General features: G+C 33.9%; 2 protein-coding genes across 4 annotated transcripts in view; both read right to left on the minus strand.

Annotated features, from left to right (window-relative positions):
* Nucleotides 1-852: 852 nt before the first annotated feature.
* On the minus strand, nucleotides 853-11,601 carry LOC140448434 (opsin, ultraviolet-sensitive-like). Its single transcript, XM_072541518.1, has 6 exons — nucleotides 11,492-11,601; nucleotides 5,613-5,810; nucleotides 5,184-5,530; nucleotides 4,955-5,127; nucleotides 4,637-4,899; nucleotides 853-1,700 (listed from the first exon to the last, which is right to left on the minus strand). The coding sequence occupies exons 1-6, from the start codon at nucleotides 11,527-11,529 to the stop codon at nucleotides 1,598-1,600; spliced, it is 1,122 nt and encodes a 373-aa protein (XP_072397619.1). The 5' UTR covers nucleotides 11,530-11,601; the 3' UTR covers nucleotides 853-1,597.
* Nucleotides 11,602-18,470: 6,869 nt separating this feature from the next.
* The window catches only part of LOC140448466 (opsin, ultraviolet-sensitive-like), a 105,189-nt gene continuing 101,416 nt past the window's right edge, over nucleotides 18,471-22,243 (minus strand). For all 3 annotated transcript variants that reach the window (XM_072541563.1, XM_072541556.1, XM_072541547.1), the window contains exon 7: nucleotides 18,471-19,736. In XM_072541563.1, coding sequence (XP_072397664.1) covers nucleotides 19,634-19,736 — 103 coding nt within the window. In that variant the 3' untranslated portion in view covers nucleotides 18,471-19,633. The remainder of the gene's footprint in view (nucleotides 19,737-22,243) is intronic.

The raw sequence follows: 22,243 nt of genomic DNA on the forward strand, positions 1-22,243 counted from the left end.
GCTGATTGCCATATAAAATCACTATATATAAAATTACTATATATACATAAAAATGTCAAAAAAAGTACAACTATTATACAATATAGCAAATACGTACTTAAATAAACGTAAAATGTTTCATTGAAAGTTAAAGATACATGTTCCAAATAAAGGTTAAAATGTCTCAATTCGCGGGAGAAGATTTAATAGAGTTCAACACAGAGAAACATGAATTTGTAGCAAAGTACACCTGTACTTGTTATGAAACCGCAAACAATGTAATTGGTGTATAATAGAATATAATATAGTTTGGAGTAAAGTAGCGAAATACTACCATGTAGTGAAGACCCCTGTCTTCTTGGCAGGTCAGGAACAAAAATATTGTTGATGTCGAGCGGCCTCCACCCTTACAGGATGGAACGACTGTCTGTTACTCACTGCTAGAACTCATCTATGTTGACTGAGCAACCTCCACCCCTACTGACTGGAACGGCTGTCTGTACCTGACTGATCGTGACTGGACTGACCCGGCCGTTGTGTCAAGAGTTGTTTTGTACAAATTGACGCTACGTGTAGGAGCTAATTACCCAGCAATCTGCACTTTTAACGAAAGCCACTCATTTTTCTTTGGCTCCTTGTTAACATACAATGTATGAAAGAACAGTTTTTGTTTGCAACAATGTATTTAACAACCGTTTAATGTTCTATAGCGTCTGTGTTTTTGTACGCGGTATCTTGGCTAAATATACGGGGAGAATTAAAACTAGCAAAAAGTCTGTTAATATTTTACCAATGTTTATATACAGTTGCGAAACTGCAGCAGGCCGTACTACGTATACATTACAAATAATTTAAATTGGAAAGGTAGAGACAATCAACTACACATATAATTAATTGCTTGTATTATATTTGATTACATATGTACAGTTTATTTGATAACATTTTTATAACAGGTAGTTTAAAATTTTCAAATGCCTTACATTCATATCCTTCTAATATCTCTTTTGATTGAAATTAGAGATATTATAAAAACAACTCAATGTTTTTTACAAATTATTACTTTGTTTTTGAACGGGCGTGGTTATACCACAGATAATATAGTGTTATCAAATGCAAATACCTTGTTGAATAGCCGTGTCAATTTTCCAATGATTTCCAAAATCTTCACTTCGATACAAATCTAGTATGTTATTGAGAATTACCTATATATCTGATTTTCTAGCATAAAATGAGATATACAAAGTTCGCAACGTTTTCTGTATATGTATATTTCAGAAGCCGCATACACTTTTCCAATGCAGTTTTCTTAATATTCTTGTAATTAAGAGTCTTATCACATTATTTTCACATTATTGTTCTTCTTTATTTAAATACCCTTTTTTCCAAAGAAGTGTTTCTCGTTTGATATTAGTAGATACTTTAGAAAAGAGCAGTAGAAGGTTTCTGATAAATATATAATTTCGTGTCATTTTACTTATCATTTGGAATTCTCGAATATATGATGTTCAAGTGAAATAGAAAAATGTGAAAACAATATAATTTGAATCTTGTAAACATCAAAGATATCACTTAAACTCCAAAATCAGACAAATCTCGAATAATCATCCTTCTGCAGACACTACGCTGTTGCAGATTGCTGTGCTGTTGCTTCAGTGGCAGTCGACTGTGTATCAGATGGTTCATTTACACCTAACCAAGGAAGGCGCTTCTGAAGCTCTTGTCTGAAAAAGAATATATAATAAATGCTAATTTTAGATTTCTGTATTGAATAACTATAGAAATACTAATAAAACAAGAAAAATGAAGAACAATTGACACAGTTAAAACAATACAAGATAGCTATTGCAGAAATTCAGGAAAGCAGATGGTGAGGATGTAGCATTTGTATTTTCTTTCGTATGTATTAAAAATCACCCTGTATCTATTAAAACACCGAAATATTATTTCAATCCTTTCTGCGTCGCCGAGATTTATAATAAACACATTTTAAAGTTTGTTTATATAACACATATGGGTGATGTATTGCGCGTCTAATAAATATCCACTTGGGTTGATGGGAACGTTATGCGGAAGGGCGAATGATTTTTAACGATTATGAAATCACTCTCGCGAAGCCGCTGTTAAAGTGTTTAGTTTTATTGGAGTCCGAATTTTTCTTCAAATTCGTAATGTTTTTCCGTATTTCATCTTTTGTCATAGTGAAGTTTGGTAGCATGTAGCAGTTGAAGTGAGATTGGTTTAAGATCTTGGCGGGAAAAGAGCTTGTGTGTAATCTTCAAAAACAACCGGCATATTTCTTATTGTGGAGAGGTGAATTTAGTACTCAAATGTAATGTGTCAGTTTTTGTCTGAGTTAATCACCGATTGTTTTGTGCTGTGTTTTACTTGAGGGATTTGTAAGACGGCGTTTCGAACAGTTTAAAAGGTGACCACATGGTTTCAAGCAAAAGCTTGAGTTTTTGAAAAGCCAAGTTTTGAAAATGGCGTCAAGATAATGCAGTGCCCAGCTTCCATAGTCTATTTGTTATTCCTGGTCATTTCAGACCCTTTTGCAGCTTGTGAGACGCTTTTATGTTATTTTGCAGTGTTTTGAGTAAAGTTCCAGCCCCAAAAACTTTGAAAGAAGATACAATAGTAAGTGAAATCTGGTACTTTTTTTGTTAAATTTTTTTTAAAGTAAAAATAGATATTTTTCATCAATAATTGCTTTCATAAAGTTAAAAAAGTTGTAATAAATAAAATTATAAATTTTAGGGATTGGCTAACTGTCATATTAATTATTCTTATAAAGTTTTAAAATTTAATCTTGACATATATGATAGTTAGCATTATTTTCTTTTGACATTTGGTACATACCTAACCATAAATTTTGAATTTGTATTGTTTTGTTTTTAAAAAGGTTGACCTTAATGTAAGCTCCAATGAAAGATCTAGATGATTTCAATGTATTAATAATTTAAGTTCTTATAGTGTAACAATAAAACACTAAAAACTTTGTTTTCAAAACTTCCACAAAATTTGGCACGCGTTTACACTTTATAGTCTCTAATGAAATAGGTTGAGGAGGGGAGAACTGTTTGTCTCAAGTTGGTCATTCAGAATTATATCTGTGTTTATTAATTTGTTGATTTCCATAGATTCTAACAAATATAGCTTAAGGCCTTTATTTTGAATATGAAGAATTTTAAATTTGTTATTAAAAGCATGATTATGATCTAGAAGGTGAAGTGCGTATGTAGAATCTGTTTTTCTATTATTGAAAGCCCTTTTATGTTCTGCTATTCGTTTATTAAAATTTCTACCAGTTTGACCGATGTAAGTTTTTGGGCAGTCGTCACATTTAAGTTTGTACACACCACTGTGTAAGTGTTTTTTATTTTGGCTCTTGTTGTTTTTAATATATTTGCCTAGGTTGTTATTTGTTCTGAAAGCTGGTGTTATTCCTTTCTTTTTTATGTGTTTGGCTATTTTTGTTGATATTTTGCCTGTATATGTAATCGACACAGAGGGACCAACATCTATTCGGACCATATGCTAGTGATTACAAAATTTATTACAAATAGAAGAAGTAAAAAAGAAGAAGACAGATTACAAAAAGAAGTAAAAAGAAGATTTGTAAAAAAAGTAAATGCAGAGATGAAGAAAAATCAAACAAGGAATTAAACAAAACAGCAGAAAAAGTGGTTGGCAAAATGCAAAATGAAAGAAGAAATAATTGGTTTCACGATGAGTGCAAATTAGCAGTGGAAGAAAAGAATAAAACAAGATTGAAATGCTTAAGAACAAGTAAAGAAGATGGACGAGAAAAATATAAAAATCAAAGGCAAAAGACAAAGACATTGTTTAAATCGAAAAAAAAAAAAAAATCAAAAAGTAGAAGAAATTATAAACGAGATAGAAACAGAAAATAAAAGACACAACTCAAAACCATTGTGCAAATGGTTAAAACTAGGTAACAGAAAAGGGACAGCTAATATAGCTATAGAAGAAGAAAAATGGCAGAAGTATTTCGAAGAAATATATCAAGAAACGAATAGAGAAGAAGGAGAAACAATAATGAACACGGAACAATATGAAGCAGAAGAAGAAGAATCGACCTATACAGAAGTGAAAGATAAAATATGCAAACTTAAAAACATAAAAACATCGGGAGAAAACGGAATATGAACAGAACTTATAAAATACGGAGGGGGAGGCACTATACAGAAAGATTTATGAACTAATACAGAATATATGGAATAAGGAAATAATGCCCGAAGAATAAAAGAAGGAAATTATAGTAACAATCCCAAAACATAGAGCCGATAGAATATGTAAAAACTGCCGAGCAATTAATTTACTGAACGTAACATATAAAGTATAATGAGAGACAGACTAACAATATACACAGAACTAAGGATAGGAGATTACCAGTACGGTTTCAGAAAAGGAAGATCCACGATAGACGCTTACATACGCTAAAACAAGTGATAGAGAAAACATACGAGTGCGACGGAGAAACACATACTTTTTCAACATACATGCTCATATATTTGTTTTTGCAAATAACACTGTGTTAATATGTATAAAATCCGAGCTGACTGTTATTCATTCACTTGGTTGAAAGATGACTTCCTGATGATTTTTTTCTAAGAAAAAATAATTTTTTCATACATACCTATATCTTGGATGGCTGATTGCATAAATATAAGGATCTATACAAGCTACCAGCTTGCAAGTACATGCAGGTATCATAGACACTCCAGGAGTTAGTAACGACTGGTCTCCAAACGCCCCTATCAGCGCCAGAACAGCGTAAGGTGTCCAGGAAGCAACGAACAAGAAACATACAGTCAGTGCAGCCTTAGCTATCCTCATCTCCGCAGATTCGTTCTGTTGTTGCTGGTTAGCTCGAAGTGACTCTACGTTCATTTTCTTTGCCTAAAAAGATGAAACTCTTAGGGTATTTGGTATAGCAGAAGAAGATTAAGTTTACCTGTTCTCTTAACGCTTTTTCGTGGCTGAATACTTTGCTGACGATCTGGCTGTAGAAATAGATTATCATTGACATTGGGAAGACATACGAGAACGTAAAGATGGTACCAACAAAGACCTTATTATTGAATGTCCTAGTCAAGTAGTCAAAGCTACAAGTAGTTAAAAAGCCCTCTAAAATTAAATAAAAATTTCTTTTAAACTCTACATATACAGAAATTCACTCTTACCTGGAGAAAATCGTCCCCAAATTTCCAATAAAGGAAAAATCGTCCAAGGTACAGTGTAAATCCATACCAAGATGATCATTAAAAAAGCCTTCACTTTAGAAATTTTTCCATCAAACGGTCTGGTGATTGTTGTAAATCTGTCGTAGGCTATACAAGCATTTGTCATTCCTGCACCTATTCCTGATAGTGATCCCATGGCTGCAAAAATTTGGCAACCCGTATGACCCAAAGCATATCCGTGATGGAAGGCGTTGTATAGGAAAATTGGGGCTTTCAGCATCATGACGAAATCACAGAAGGCTAGGTTTACCACGAACATATTGGACGCTGTTCGAAGCGATTTTGCCCTAAAATAAAGCAAATTTAGAAGTTAGCCAACAAAAAAGGAGCTTCTTGTCTAGAACTTGTAGTGTAAGAACTAGTACTTACGAGCAAAATATCCACAGCACCATTCCATTTCCAGTCATCGCAGCTATAAAGAAAAAGAAGTAAACGATGCCGAGCATGAAATGAAGGCTCTTGTCAACATCAGGAAATGCTAGCCAATGTTCTGGAATGTGGATGAGTTCTTCACTTGGTATATTCCAGCCCAGATGTTGAATTCTTCCGTCAAGTGGGTCCATCACCCTAATATAAATACACAGTTGGTTTTAATAGATGCTTACATAAATAAAACATTTTATCAATTTTTATTGTATTTTTTAACGAAACTGAACAATATGTCACATTAAAGTTACAAGTTTATATTAAAAATATAGATAAAATGATGTAGATTAGCGCTGGTCTCCAAAAAGTATGTATTTTTTGACCAGTCATGTGCATTATCAAATTGATTTACCAAATTGATATACCTTCACTTAAACTTCGTCCGAAAATTATTACTAGCATATTTTTTATGACACATCTGATAATCCCAAAGTAATGTTATAAACGTACAATTAGAATTTTGGGAAGAGTCAAGCATTCACTTTCCCCTGACGGCACGTCTTTGGTAGTAGCCAAAAACGTTGATTAAACATACGTACTGGGTACAAATAGTTTTTAAATTAGTAAATAAAACACCTTGCATTTCAGTAAGGAGCCACACATTTTATTTAAGTGGTTTTGGTTAAATCTTAATATTTTAAGCCCAGGAATCAACAGTTAAAATACTTCCAATTATTAATGAAACACCCTGTATAATTACATACAGTACTGAGATAAAAAGTTATGAACATCCAAGTTATTTAGATATTCTATCGATGCCGGCGTCGCTAACATGAAATTTTCTCGCCTACCATCATAATCGTTTATAGTACACTATTCTACTACGGTCATTACGTTCAAAACGTAGATAATCAAACTCACATTTTTACATACATTTAAAATTAGGAGAATACATTGATGATAGTGTTACGATAAATATGACTCATGCCTAAACTGTAAACATGTTTTTGTAATAAGTATTTTTTTAGTAGTTTCCCCTACGATAAAACCGGTCTTCTTTCCATGATGTTCGGAAGATTTCAAGGATCGCCGGCCGAATTCTATGGGACTCTGCAATAACGGCTATTTAATATATAGAGAGGATCTTTTTATTGAAAACAGTTAGTCTGAATAGTTGTATCGAGTTTGAATTGTAACTCGGAAATGTAGTATTTAAATTAGAATCGTGTAAATAGTGTAAATAAATTATTGTAAGACTTTATATAAATTAAATAAAGACTTTAATAAACTAAGTGTTAGAACATTTTTATAATAAATAAAGTTAATAAATTAGATTAATAAACTCAGTTCAATAGGTTTCCAGTCAAAAAATGGCCGCAAATTTTTAATTCAATTAATAGTAATTCATTTTTAAATAAAAATTTAATTTCGTTCACTTATTTTTTTAATTTACACTGCTTATGATGTGTATGCATCTTTTTTTTATATCAAATTAAAGCATTTTCTTAATATGGTCGCAAATTAAGGTTGCCAGCTGCCTAAACGCAAAGTATCAAAGATAAAGTAAAATAGAGTTAGTGCGTAACGACACTGGTTTGAGAAGTGATAATATGTATATGTATTATTATATATTTATTGACGCAAGCTTTAAAACTCACACAACGGGTACTTCAAACCAGTAGCATTGCGCGCTAGCTGTCTTTTACTATATCTACGAAAAAAATTATCTTTAATTTTATATGAAAAACATGCATATACGTCATAAGTAGCGTATTGAATTTAAGAAATAAATGAACAAAATAAAATTTTTGCTAAAAAATTAATTACTATTACTTAATTAAATTAAAAATATTTGCGGCCACTTTTTCACTAGCAACCTATTATCAATGTATTTCCTTTATTTTTAAATGTATGTAAAAATGTGTTTTATTAACCAAGTTATGAACATAGTGATCCTGCAGTGTAATCTTAAATGCCGTCTACACTCTCGATCGAAGTTCTTCGGACGAAGTGTCGAAGTGAAGTTAGTCGAGGCGAGGTTACTCTCTACATACTCATGAAGTCGAGTAATGCAGTGTTGATCTTCGTATTCGAACGTCGGTCTCTTTGACACGGACGCGAAAAACCGACACAGATCGGAAGTAGAAGGAGGCGAAGCAAAGTCGCATGAAGTACCTATCTACACTTTCGTACTAACTGCACTTCGATCAACTTAACGAGTAATATAGTGGCCGCTTTAGACTATTAGTACATTCTTCAGTGATGTGGACAATCGTTTGCACTTCTCCGCAGTCGCAAAGTGAAGATGGCTGCTTACCCTATTTGTGTAAAGAATATGCTCACCTACGGAATTTCAATATTTTGCTGCGCGGCGGTGAGGTTTGAACATATTTTCCACAGCTACCTTTGCAGTTTTTGTTGGTGGTCGTCTTGAACGGAGTCGACTATAATTGACATCCTCTATGTCCTGATATATTGGTAGGATTATATTATTCATGATCTTTTTGTACTCATTTGTTAGGTCATTTATTCTTCTACTCAATCTCCTCTTTAAATTCACAATTATACCGAGAAATACAAAAATTAAACTCTACAAAACAATAATACGCCCAGTTCTAATATATGATTCAGAGACCTGGACTTTAACAAAAAGTAATGAAAACATATTAGGACGTTTCGAAAAAAAATTTTTACTAAGGCGAATCTATAGAGCAATGTATGACAATGGAGTGTGGAGAAGACGATACAACTTCGAACTTTATAAAATTCACCAGGAACCAGATATCGTAAAACATATTAAGATAAGACGTCTGAGGTGGATAGGGCATAAGAAGAGGAAGACCCAAATAAGGTTCCTTAATAACATCGATGAAGACATAAGAAAGATGGTAATACGTGCTTGGCAGAGGAAGGCGATGGATGGGGACGACTGGAGAGAAATTCTTGAGGAAGCTAGGACCCACGTAGTAAAAGTAAAGTCAGAATGATAATGATGATGATGATGAGGAGGCGTATGATACTTAAAAGAGCCTTTCCTAAACATAGCATCAATTAATATTGAGGGATCTCAAATACCAAAGAAGACCTACTTACTGACATACTTGTACGTGTGATCAACATAACATACATGTGCTTGTTATGCAAGAAATCAACACAGGACCAAATAATGTTAAACCCAAAAGTCCTTGAATGAATCTAGTCATCGAACGATCTTATTGCTAACATGGTAGTTCTATATATGTCAAAGCTGATCTTGTCATTAATTCTAGTTCCAATACGCGCAATAATAACACTGAAAACTAACAGTTGAATTCCAAACAAGTAATATCACTTCAGGTCACGTTTACAAACCTGCAAATGAAGAGTTCAATTTTAAACCCCTAGTAATATGTGAAGCGAAAATTTCAAAATTGTTTTTAACATTGGGATTTTAACAGCCACAGTACCGCTTGGGGATCGCATGTTGCCACAATCGATCGCATGAAAACGATCAGAAAGCTGAATCCTGGGCAAAGTATAAAAATTTGAAACTGGTTCATGGCCCTAAGATCCCTGCATCCTTTAATAGCCGCAGGTGGAAACGAAGATGCAACCTATTCTTGCTTTTCGTCAATAATACCTTTCAAAGCCAATGTATTAAATATTTCCTAAACCCAATACTAAAGACGTAATACTGACCCAATATTTGACATATTCAGGCGAACTTAAAAGGCGACTTTCAAGAGACATTTCAATTTTAAAAATGATAGATGGTTTAACTTTATAGAGGATCTCGATAGTCATTTTCTCTCGTTTCAGCCTAGGGTAGAGTCATATGAAGCCTTTGTCAACTTTTTCAAATCTATATCGCGGAAATACATTCCGAGGGAATGCCGCACTCAGTAAATCCCTGGTCTTAGTAATGACTCCAAAGAAGCCCTGAAAATAAAGAATTGTCCGAGGCTGATATCTTTTCTGAACACACCATCAAAGCAGAGGAGATTCTACTACAAATACTAGTTGCAAATAAAAAAGAGAAGTGGACCAACCTGGTAGATAACTTGAATATGAAACAGAACAATAAAAAAGTGTGGAAACTTATCGATAACCTACACCAAGATCAGTCACGTGCAATAACTTAAACAGGCAATGATACTGCTAACCACATAGCACACCAACTGCTATTAATGGAAAAACCAGCACAAGGCCATAGAAGTAATGTCAAACGTGGAAGTAACTAGAAGGATAGGAAATGAGGCGGAAATAATATTAACTATCAAAAGACGAAAACTTGAGTACTTAGGACATGTGATGAGAGGGCAAAAATACGCATTATTACAACTTATTATGCAAGGCAAAATCCGAGGAAAGCGAAATGTGGGAAGACGAAGAATATCCTGGCTTAAGAACTTAAGGGAATGGTTTGAATGCAGTAATGCAGAACTTTTTAGAGCGGCAGTCAATAGAGTCCGCATAGCCATGATGATTTCCAACCTTCGATAGAAGATGGAACTTAAAGAAGAAGAAGGCCATAGAAACACAAAATCCAAAGAGGTGAAAATTAACAAAGCTGTCCTGACCATGAAAAATAACAAAACTGATAGTCCTGACAACATAAGGACTGAACAAATCAAACAGTTCGGCCCAGTCACAAATTAATGGATATTAGACTTAATAAAATAGGATGTACTCCATGAAGATCCCGGAACGGTGGAGGATATCTCACATAATCGCTTTACTCAAACCTGGAAAAAGATCCATCTAAATTAAAAGTTTGTGCCCGATCTCATTGCTTTGCCACCTTTTCAAAATCATGAATCGCATGGTTCTAAATCGCATACAAGCAGCCATAGATAAAACTCTGATTCGGGAACAAGCTGGTTTCCTTTCTTAGAGTCTGCTGTTAATAAATCCTCAATATGACCCAACATATTAAAGAAAGAAAGAAAGCAGATTACGGGCGTGGCGTTTATGAACCTTTTTAGCGTATGATACCGTGAACAATAAATTACTGGTCCCCAATGTATACAAAGTATCAAAAAATATAAAATTAACCAACTGTATACGATATATACTGCAGAACAGTCAGTTTTATGTAACACTTTAAAGCCAAAACAGCCGCTGAAGAACCCAGAAGAACGGATTGGCAGAGAGTAGAGTACTGGCTAATCGCTAATCTGCTATTCCATATCTACTTAAAAGATCAGCCAATACATCATAAAACTAAAAATTCATATACGCAGATAACATAGTCATCGCTGCACAGGGAAGATCCTTTGTGGAGGTAGAGGGAAAAATTTCAAGATCACTAGGTAAAGTGAAATACGGAAAGAGTGTAGAGCGGAAATGCGATAGGGAAAAAAAGTGGAAGGAACATAAGAAAAATGTCGATAGGAAAGAAAATGAGGAGCATAAGATTGGAACAAACAAGTGGAACATAAGGAACATCGGAAATTGTATAAAAATTTAAAGGGCCAATTCATCAATCAGAAAAATTCAAGTAAAATGTTCTATTTTTACATTCAAATCATTAAAAAAGTTTTTAATTTGTCTGTTGACATGAAACATAATATAAGAAAACTTAAGAGGATGACGTCCTCTTGAGCCTTCGACTTTAAAAAGCAAAGTAAGCAACTAAAAGGAGTAGAAAATAAGGAAACGTAGATAATTTGGACATATGTTCAAAATAATACAAATAAACTAGTAAAACTTACTAGTTTGAAGCAGAAACGAGACGTCAAGAAAAGTGTAGACTGAAGAATATAAAGATTATAGGAAAGAAATCAACGTAGATCATATATTAAAGAAAATGGGAAATACAATAATACATTTATGTAGACTTCGATGGAGAAACTAGACAAAAATGTTAAAACAAATTGTAAATTAAAAAATAGTTAACATACCTGGCTGCTGGAGAAATGGTCCAGTTGAGCAGCCCCATGGCTGCGCCACCACATTAGGTTTGTATCGAACTGACGAAGGCGTTAAAGTCAAATCTGCTTTTTATAATCATTTCTTAATCGAATAAGGGTTGAACTAAAACCAGATAATCTCGTTAAGCCTGTCTTTTAATGGAATTTAGAGATTTCTTTAATCGATAGCCGACTAGGTGGATTGGTTTTGATTTATTTTAAATAGTGAGAATTTAATGAAACTAAAATTATAGCTCGCGGTAATACATTAACTATGCAAGACATATTAAATAGGATAAATAATTATAAGACTGGATACTCTTAAAATATGTGCATTGTATTTAAATGAAAAAAATCTTCTAATGAATTATTATGCATCATTGAAAAACAAGAATCTGGTTGCAAATGTATTAGGTGAGCGGTTTACCCCTATAAGCAGAGCATAACCAGACTAAATTTTTTTAGGCGTATCTCATCGAAATAAATACTTTTTTTATCTTGCTATTTTTTCAAAAAATGCTTCCTTCTTGAGTTATTTGCAATTTTTTGTTGAAAAAATTTTAATTAGTAATTTTTGGGATTTTTTTTTCTAAAAAACTACTAAATGAATTGAAATTCTATAAAAAAATTTATAATCTTTAAACCTTCAAGTACAAGTAAGGATATTTTACAAGGATAAATGGATTCTATCTTGCTCAAAACATAGAACCAAATATTTCGAAAATACATTTCGAGCAATCTATCGCTGGATATGATAATACGCGTGTACGGTCGCGGCGAAATATGCGCGAGGCGCTTATAAATATTTGTTTAAATTTAAAACTATGTTTTTAGCAAGATAGAAACCACTTATCCTTGTCAAAATATTCGTACCTATACGTGAAGGTTTAAAGATTATAAAGCTTTTTGTAGAATTGAAATTCATTTAGTAGTTTAAAAAAAATCCCAAAATCTGGGGTTACTAGTGAGTTGCACCTTATCGTGTCGAAATCGTGGTTCTTAACCAGTCGATCCTTTAGGCCGCTGAGATACTCGGGATGTCCCTTGGTACGGTTCTCCGTCTGGTAGGTTACCATATAGGAGGTCGATGGAGAGCTCCATCTCTTGACCAGTCAATAGCATTTCTGGAGTATAACCAGTTGCTCCATGTTGAGAGCTTTCATAGGCTAGCAGAAACAGAGGCACCAGCTTGTCCCAGTCTCTCTGGTTTTCATGTACAAACAGGGACAGTTAAATGTTCCCTGTTCCTGTTCTTTAGGATATTCCAGGATTGGAGTCGTTGTCAATTTATGCTTGAGTGTGGTGAAGGCAAGCTGGCAGTCTGATGTCCAGTCAAATGACAGCTTTTTCTCAGTTTTGTTATAAAGAGGTTTGGCAATCTTTCCAAAATCTTTCACGAAGCGACGGTAGTAACTGCAAAGGCCAAGAAAGCTCATTGCGTTTGTTTCTTGGTGTGGACCATTCTTGTACGGCGTTTATTTCTGCATTTTAATTTTTTGCTGCAATTCCCGAGGATAAAATTACATGCTCAAGGAAGCTACCTTTTTGGAAGCACTTGCACTTCTTGGTATTTTCTTGTAGGTGAGCGTTTTTAAGTCTAGTGAAAACTTTTAAATTGGCAAGGTGTTCGTCGAAATCACTTCCAATGACCATGATGTCGAGGTAGACCAGACAGGTTTTCCGGTATTTAACCGAAACCGAAAATTCGGAAAGAATTCTCTTGAATTTTGTATCGTAATTATTTATGTAATCAAACTCAGACTTAAAGCATAATTTATTTAGTAGTATCGCAATTGTTTTAAGTATAAAATAAACAATATTTTTTACGAAAATCTTTTGATAGAAGTTGAATATAAGGAAAAGACTTTATTAATGCTCAATGTGCAAATGCGTATTTACAACTTTTTGTTAACAATAATTGAAGACCTGAAAAGCAAATAGATCTAAGTGCCAAAAGTAAAATTTTTGGGAAAAGAAAAAAACTGTACAGGTTAACAGAATACAATTTTATTTACAAAAAGTGGTATTAATCAAACAATTTAATGTAAATAGATGGTTTTGTAATTTTTGTACAGTTTTACAAAAACAGAACAGAGAAAACGCATGTTAACCATATACTTTTTCAAACTGATCTAAGTCCATTGATAGGTTTCACTTCTAAGAGATCTAAGTCCATTGGTATGTTTTACTTTCTAAACATCTAAGTGGCATCACAGTATTTCATAGTAGAAATCTCTGTTTTCTTCATCAATGAATCCTAACATGCTTCCTAAGTCCTTTTTTTTGTTTTCTGCTAGTGGAACCTTTGTTGGTAGAGTAGTAAGCTCCATGGAAGCTATGTGTTCAATAGAAATATTTTTCTTGAGGACGTAGCAATTTTTGTCAAACCCATATAGTTCGCTGAAGTTTTTCTTGGTAAGTACGTTGCCAGGTTCGTTTTTATCAATCTTGAAATACGATACTTTGGATATCATTAAATCTTTAGTGGAAATGGACTTGGAACAAGAGAGGCGTTGTTTGCATTGAACGTTATGTCTCAAAGATGTCTTGACATAAATCAAGATGTATTCATGTGTTTCATAGATTACAACAAGGCCTTTGATAAAGTGCGGCATGATCACCTAATCAGACTCCTGACAGAAAAGAATTTAGATAAACGAGACATCCGACTAATAGCAAATATGTACTACAATCAGAAAGGAGTAGTGAGAGTAGAGAATAATACCACTGAAGAAATCGAAATAAAGCGAGGTGTGAGACAAGGGTGTATACTGTCACCAACCCTATTTAATCTCTATTCCGAAGACGTAATGAATAGAACACTCTCTGAGCAATCCGTAGGTATTAAAATAAATGGTGTTAGATTAAACAATCTGAGATTTGCCGACGACACCGTTCTGATCGCAGAAACACTTGAAGAGCTACAGACATTGGTGAATAAGATAGCAGACTGCAGCGAAGAATATGGACTATCTTTGAACATAAAGAAAACTAAATTTATGGTAATATCGAAATCAACACAAAATGTCCAAAATTTATATTTACACAATGAAATTATCGATCGAGTTAGCAAATACAAATATTTAGGCACTTTTATAAATGAAGACAACGATAGCTCAGCAGAAATCAAAATAAGAATAGAAAAAGCCAGATCCATATTCACTAAAATGAAGAGAGTGTTCTGCGGAAGAGATTTGAGCCTTGAAATGAAACTTCGCCTGATGAGATGTTACGTACTTTCTGTGCTGTTCTACGGAATCGAGTCATGGACGTTGAAAAAGATTGATACCAAAAAATTAGAGGCATTTGAACTGTGGATGTATCGCAGAATCCTGAGAATATCATGGACCGAGAGAGTCACAAATGTCGAGGTCTTGAGAAGAATGAATAAAGAAAAGAAAGTCATATTTACGATCAAAAAACGAAAACTGCAATACTTGGGACACATTACAAGAGGCGAAAGATATGACCTGCTTCGAATAATTATGCAAGGGAAAATAGCAGGAAAAAGGTCCATAGGAAGAAGACGAAACTCCTGGCTAAAGAATCTACGGGAATGGTATAGCTGTAGCAGCAACGAATTGTTTCGGTCAGCAGTTTCGAAAATACGTATAGCCCTGATGATCGCCAACCTTCGGAACGAAGATGGCACTTGAAGAAGAAGAAAATCTTTAGTGTTGATACACATTGCAGATGCTTCGTCAAAGTTAAAAAATCTATCCATGCTTAGTACTCGGAATGGTCTTGATGGTCTGGCTGATCTAATTACGTTTTCCACATCTTTAACAGTTTGCATTTTTGCTACACTGGATCTCTTTTCTATAACTGCGAAGTTCCGGTCTGCTGCAGAAGAGCTGTGACTAGGCACCAAGAACTTATGCTCTACAGACTTAAATCGGCCCAAAGATACTATGTGAATGTACAAGAAAACCAACATATGGTTTTTGACTTAAACAAGTTTTTTCTTGTAAGCCGGCAACATACCTGTATTTAAGGCTTGCAATATACAGGAAGCCATTTGACTCTATTCTCTCCCTGATTGGCCTTCATGCCATACACTCATAATACCGTCATTGGTATCGGTAATATGAATATTAAAATTGTAGCAAGGTAATTGCGTTAAATAATACATATCGCTATGTGTAAGTTTCGGAAGAGGAAAGACCTTTTGAAGGCCAACACACTCCACTATTAGGCATTGTGCTGTCAGATGCATATTTTTTTTAATTTACTTAAAGCTTTTTCACTTTTTCTATGATGTAGTTCTAGCTCTGTCTTGGCTTTATTTGCTGCAGCGACATCTCTGTTTTTGGTCTGAATATGAAGATAGTCGCACGTTTTACAAGTATCTACCCTTGGTCTTTTGAACGATAAATTTGGGAAATCTTTTAAAAATATTTTTCGATAGAATTTGGCACTTACAACACTGTCTGGATATTTCTGTTTAAAATTAGCGAAAAGCCTAGTCATGTTCAATTCGGAGCTTAAGTACTCCTTTTGTGACTTTGAATGGCCGTAGTGACCCTATTCTCGGGGCAAAGAATTAATGTGGTTTTTAATCTGTTTCCTGTCATGCTCCGTAAATTTAAATGTAGTGGGGCCACCAAGATTATCTTTAAAAACCATGTCACCACTATTCTTTTTCTTCATAATAAGTGAAATTTTTTGAGGTGAAACTTTCAAAATATTTAAAAATTTTTTTTACATACTTTAAGTAACTCCCCTTCCCCATCAGGTACCCTGTAACTTAGAGTGCTTTGCCTTCGGCTGCTTTCTGGTCCATCGTAAGAACCGTGTCGCCGTCTGGTAATAGGAAGCATGTCTATCAAACCTATCAAATAAGAACTTTGGTCATTCAATCCAAGTTGGTGGTAGGACTTAAACAGTTTCCTTTTCATTTCAAATGAAACTTGATTGCATCTGTTTTTACACTTGCAAATTACCTGAAAAAAAAAAGAAATGAGTTAGGGTATATGTTTTGTATGGTAATGTGTAAAATGTGGATCGAATAGTGATACCAGTAAACAAAACCTATTCATTAGATTCTAATAGGAAACTGTTAAGATAAATAAACTTGTCATCAACAATCACACATGTACATAAACAGCAGAATGACCTAAATTACAAAATTTTGTAAATAAATATTATACTAACCTCTTCACATGGCAGTGGCTTTGCTAGGATTTCTTTCTTTTTGTTTAGGGTAACATAGGATTTATCACTTAATCTGGCGGTTTTCTGTTTCTTCCTGAAGTTCCTACTAATTTCAGATTTATCACAAAAGGCTCTACTAGTATTAATCTCTTCTTCATGTGCCGAGCTCGATTATCGAGCGTTGGCTATCAAATTGGCTATAGTAATTTTGTTGACGGCAGCTCGGAAAAGAGATGCAGAGGATCTGTTAAACCAATCTCTCAAGTTTCTAAGCCATGACGTTCTTCTTCGACCTGGCCCTCTTCTTCCGTCTACCTTGCCTTGTATTATTAAATGGAGTATATTATATCTCTCTGGGTGGCGCATAACATGGCCAAAATATTCAAGTTTGCGATCTTTAACTGTTTTGACGACTTCCGTAACTTTTTCCATCCGATGCAAAACAACTTCGTTACGAACTCTATCCACCCAACTTATTCGTAGAATTCTCCGATACACCCAGATTTCAAAGGCTTCCAGGCTTCAAAGGCTTTCTTGAGAAGTGTATCCGTCAAAGTCCACTAGTATTAATATCTGTAGAAATAGACATCTTTTAAACATGTAAACAATTACTAACCGTGGAGAAGTGTACTGATGTACATCAACAAAATGGTTGTTTGACATCTGGCACATAGATCAATTAGCACTTCCATTGCTCTGAGACTTGCGCACAGCGCATTCCGTTGGAATTTTTTTAAACATTTTGGAGGAGGTTAGGCATCTTTCAGCAGTGCATTGGCGTCAGGACATAGATAATTTTGCAGGAATAAAATGAAATTGGTAAATATGGCAATTAGATCGATTAGCATTTCAGGTCTTCAATTTATGTAATACTAGTTCTGAAACTTTTAAAATTGTAAAAATTATGTGTACGCTTCTTATTACTATCGTCGACATCGGGTGTTGTTTTTCCATATTAGAAAGAACAAATAAAAGCTTTTTAAGAATCACGATGAACAAAAGAGGGGTGTGTTCTTTGCCTATGTTAAATTAAGATAAACATTAGAGACTGATGAAAACGCCATTAATAATTTTGGCCTTCGAAAAACCAGAAGTATCCTACCTAGAACCTAATGTGTATTATGGAACGAGCATTTAATGATGGTCATTATGAAGCGAATATGAGGGATACAACATGAGCCGCATAGCTACGAATGTCGTATAGAATACGAGCATCATAATGGAAATTACATGCGAGTAGTAAACAGGATTTTTTCTACGATAATTCACAACAAAAAGAAATATATTCAAATTGATTGATTTTGTAACAAAAACAAAAACATTTTCGAAAAATCTGTTTACCTTATTGTCAATTCTCCAGTCCAAAAATTGTGAAACACCTTTCCGTAAGTTTTTTGCTATTTCATAACTTCAGGTGGTGTTGAATTTTCAATATCCCTATCGTCTTCAGACATTCACTTAAGAATATTAATTTAATCTTGAAATTTGCCATTTTGTTTAATTATTGTGAACTGTCAAAGAGTATGCATTTGACTTGACATTTCTCATTGCGTACATGCCACCTTCGATACACATCGATACATAAATCTGTATCACATTGAAGTCCATTATCATACAGGTATTGAAATTATAATTCATATATTGAAGTATGAAAATAGAAAAATTTTCTTTATGTAAGCTTTGAACTCTCTGTTTATTAGCATATGAGACGTTTGCTTGATAAAATTAAGTCTTTCTGCAACTTGAATGGTATTCATTATAAAGTAGATTAGTTTATGTTGTTTATAACTTAGAAAAAGACATACTTTCAATAATGTAAAATTTTATTGTGTTCCTTTGAAAAAGTATAGTTTTGGAAAAAAATATATATATGTATATATACAGAAATATTACAACAGTAAGAAATTTTTTAGTGTAACATCTAAAATTTCACAAAAAAATTTAGAAAAATGTGAAGATATTTTATTTTTCTATGTAATTATCACTTATTGTTTTCGACGTCGGTATTTGCTCTTTCTAAATAATCACACAATGACATCTGTAAGTAGAATATGTTAGATTAATATATTCTACTGATGTCATTGTGTGATTATTACTGACATTTATTTATCTTCCAAAAAATCTGTATATGAGTTGTTTCTTTTTTGAAGTGATTTTAAAATCTGTTGTCGTTTTGACTCGAGATAACCAATTCCTAGATCTCACAGTTCACTGTGAAAATGCGGGATGAGTGGTGGTGGAGACGGATCCACAAATTTATCTCAGAGAGCTGCTCTCCTCAAAAGAACGAGAGGAGAGGGAACTCTCCCAGAACAACAGAATTCTGAAACAAGCGAGTAGCACTTTGATGGGGTTCGAACTGTCGCAGGCCAAACTAGGAGAGAACGAGAGCCAGACGACGCGAGAGAGATAGTAGCCTCGCTAAGGCAGGGGTTGAAAGTGTTTGGTGGTTCGTGTGGGTGTGGTTTTCCCGATGAATGTGTGAAAGAAAGAATGGGAATTGGGTAATAACAGAGCATCAGGAGAAATGTTTTGCCTTCCTGATGTCTGGAGAGACAGTGAAAAGGTTACTACTTGGGTGAATCACAGGTGTCTGTATGCAGATTTCCTTTCTTCTCTTGTTTCCAACCACAGTTCCATGTTGTATGTTTACAACCATATCTTAAGAATCTTCAATATTTATAAAAAAGAGCTTTCCAATTTTTATATTTTTGTCTATATTTCCTATGATTATCGTTTAAAGAACCTTTTCCTTGAATAAGAAAAGGTCAGATATGTGACAGATATAATATTTCAGTATATATATATATATATATATATATATATATATATATATATATATATATATATATATATATATATATATATATCTAAAAAAATCACTTTACAATCATATAACCCGACATTGTTTCATTGACATAGCCAAGTCGTCATCATGGTTTTGCAGAGAAGTTAAAAAATCAGTCAAGTTTTCAAATATTATGCTGTCGATGGTGGAGGTGAAGAGGTCTCCGTAACCGTTGACTGTGAATCAGATTCTTCTTTTATGGCCAGCCAGGGAAGCCGTTTCTGTAGTTCAATTCTGAAAATAAAGAAAAGTAACTGTAATAGAGTAAATACAAAATAATATATTTTTCAATTGAATCTATGGTTTAAAACTAGTTAAAAACGTCACCAAAAAATATGGACAATAATTTTTCTTTTAGTATTAAGTGGTTTTATTTGCTATTAGGACAAGATAAGATACATTTTTTACTAAATCATTTTAAATAAACTAGAATTTTATCGACATACTCATTACACCTTATAAGAAAGAGTTGAGTACTAGAACAATGTCTATTCTACATTTGTGATGAGTGATGATCTAGTACCTACTGATTGTGATCTCAAAGATTGTTTTTGTGCACCGACAGCTCATATTACATTGTGTTTTAGATATAGATAAATTACTAATAATTTAAAAGTACTTGCTTAAATGCAGAAAGTTAAAAAATAATTAGTGACACAAGATCACACAATATAAACTTCGCTGTGATGTTCAGTCTATGTCTTGTGTAGCTTACAAATTTTAAATTTGTGTTACAATACCGGGTTAGTCACTCAAAAGAGTCCACCTTGATATTTGGCAATATTCATTAGATTTTCTGAAAATTATAAAACAGGAAATCTTTTAACGATATAGTTATCTGGCAATTACTATTTTAATGGGAATACGCCACAATTGAAAGTTAAAATAAGTTTATTGACAATTTAATTTCTACTTCGGAAATCGATGTCAAAATATAAACATTAATAAATTAAACAAATTTTGTTTTTTGTTACTTGGTGAAAAATTCTTCTAATAATTGAATTTTATCTGACTCATTTATATTTATAATTCAGACATAGGCATATTATATATTTTAAAGAAGACTACTTTGAGATGATATTGCCAATATTGCTGAATTGGGTTCCTGGGACGACTTTATTGTAAGATAGTTCACTCGATTACATGAAATCAACTTTAACTTGAGAATATCCGTCAGAAAAAATCATAGCATGTTATTCGTCTTTAAAAAGACAACCACATGTCATGATGATGACAGTAAAATTCTCCTGTTAGTGATTCCATAGTAAATCATGAGGAAAAAACCAGGAAAAAGAAAACCTCATAATACTATCCCGAAATGGTAAGTATTTGGTCTTACATTTAGTTTCTTCTTCTTCTTCAGCCTTAAGTAATCCAACTTTGGACATAGGCCTCCCCCAAATCAATCCACTGTCTTCTATTTTGCGCCACTTGCTTCCAGTTGTGGCCTCCGATCTTCTTAATGTCATCAGCCCATCTCATTTGTGGGTTTCCTCTGCTTCTCTTTCCTAACCATGGCCTCCACTGTTGTATTTCGTGGTTCCATCTCTTATCCTTCAGTCGGGCATTGTGTCCTGCGAAGCTCCATTTTAATTTGGCAGCTTGTTCTCCTGCGTATTTTACTTTGGTTTTGCTTCTAATCCATTTGTTTGTTTTTTTGTCTATAAGTCTCACCCCGAGCATTGATCTTTCTATCGCTCTTTGTGCTTTTACTATTTTATCCATATTGGACTTGGTGAGTGTCCACGTCTGTGAACCATACGTGAGTATATGGAGGATACACTGATCGTAAATTCTGGTTTTCAAATACTGTTCTATTTTAGTCAAGATCCAACTCAGTTTTCCAAATCTTGCCCACGCTAACCTTATTCTTCTGGTAATTTCGGCAGTTTGATTTTCTTTGTTAATTTTCATTATCTGTCCCAGGTAGATGTATTCGCTTACTGTTTCTAAATTTATGTCGTTCAATGTTATTTCTGGAATGTTCTGTGTATTTGTTATTATTTTTGTTTTTTCCAAGTTCATCTTAAGACCTACTTTTTCCGAAGCTTGAAATAGTTGCGTCATCATGGTCTGTAGTTCTTTGAAACTTGTAGCGAATATTACAAGTCATCAGCGTATCTTAAATGACTCAGTTTTCTTCCATTAACATTTACTTCCTTATCTGCCCAGTTAATGTCTTTGAACACATCTTCAAGTCCAAGTGTGAATAATTTTGGTGAGATAACATCTCCCTGGCGAACTATTCTATTCTGATTGGTATAGCTTTGGTTTTCGCATCAATTTGTATTTTCATTGTAGCTTTCTTGTAAATATTGTGTATGAGCATTCTGTATCGGGAGTCTATCCTGCAGTTGTTCATAGCTCTCTCTATTGCCTAAAGTTCTATGGAGTCGAATGCCTTTTCATAATCAACGAAGCCAATATATAAGTTCAAGTGATATTCATTGGCTTTCTCTATTAGAGTTCTGACTGTAACAAGATGATCCGCTGTAGTGTAACCTTTTCGGCATCCTGGCTGCTCTACCGGTTGATAGCTATCGAGCTTCGACGTTAACCTGTTAGTTATTACTCTCATAAACAGTTTGTATATTTGGGACAGCAGGGAGATTGGCCTATAGTTCTTGAGATCTCCCCTGTCTCCCTTTTTGAAGAGAAGTATTGTCAAACTTTAATTCCAATCATCTGGGACTTTACCTTTGTGAAGACATTCGTTGAAAAGTTTTTTCAATTCTTCGAGA

This window comes from Diabrotica undecimpunctata, chromosome 1 (genome assembly GCF_040954645.1).
Source record: "Diabrotica undecimpunctata isolate CICGRU chromosome 1, icDiaUnde3, whole genome shotgun sequence".
Lineage (NCBI taxonomy): Eukaryota > Metazoa > Arthropoda > Insecta > Coleoptera > Chrysomelidae > Diabrotica > Diabrotica undecimpunctata.

Coding starts and splice junctions, on each gene's coding strand:
- LOC140448434 (XM_072541518.1), bottom strand. CDS start 11,529: ATGGGGCTGCTCAACTGGACCATTTCTCCAGCAGCCAG. Junction 5,811..11,491: donor ACCATTTCTCCAGCAGCCAG/GTATGTTAACTA, acceptor TATTTATATTAG/GGTGATGGACCCACTTGACG. Junction 1,701..4,636: donor ATCAGCCATCCAAGATATAG/GTATGTATGAAA, acceptor ATTCTTTTTCAG/ACAAGAGCTTCAGAAGCGCC.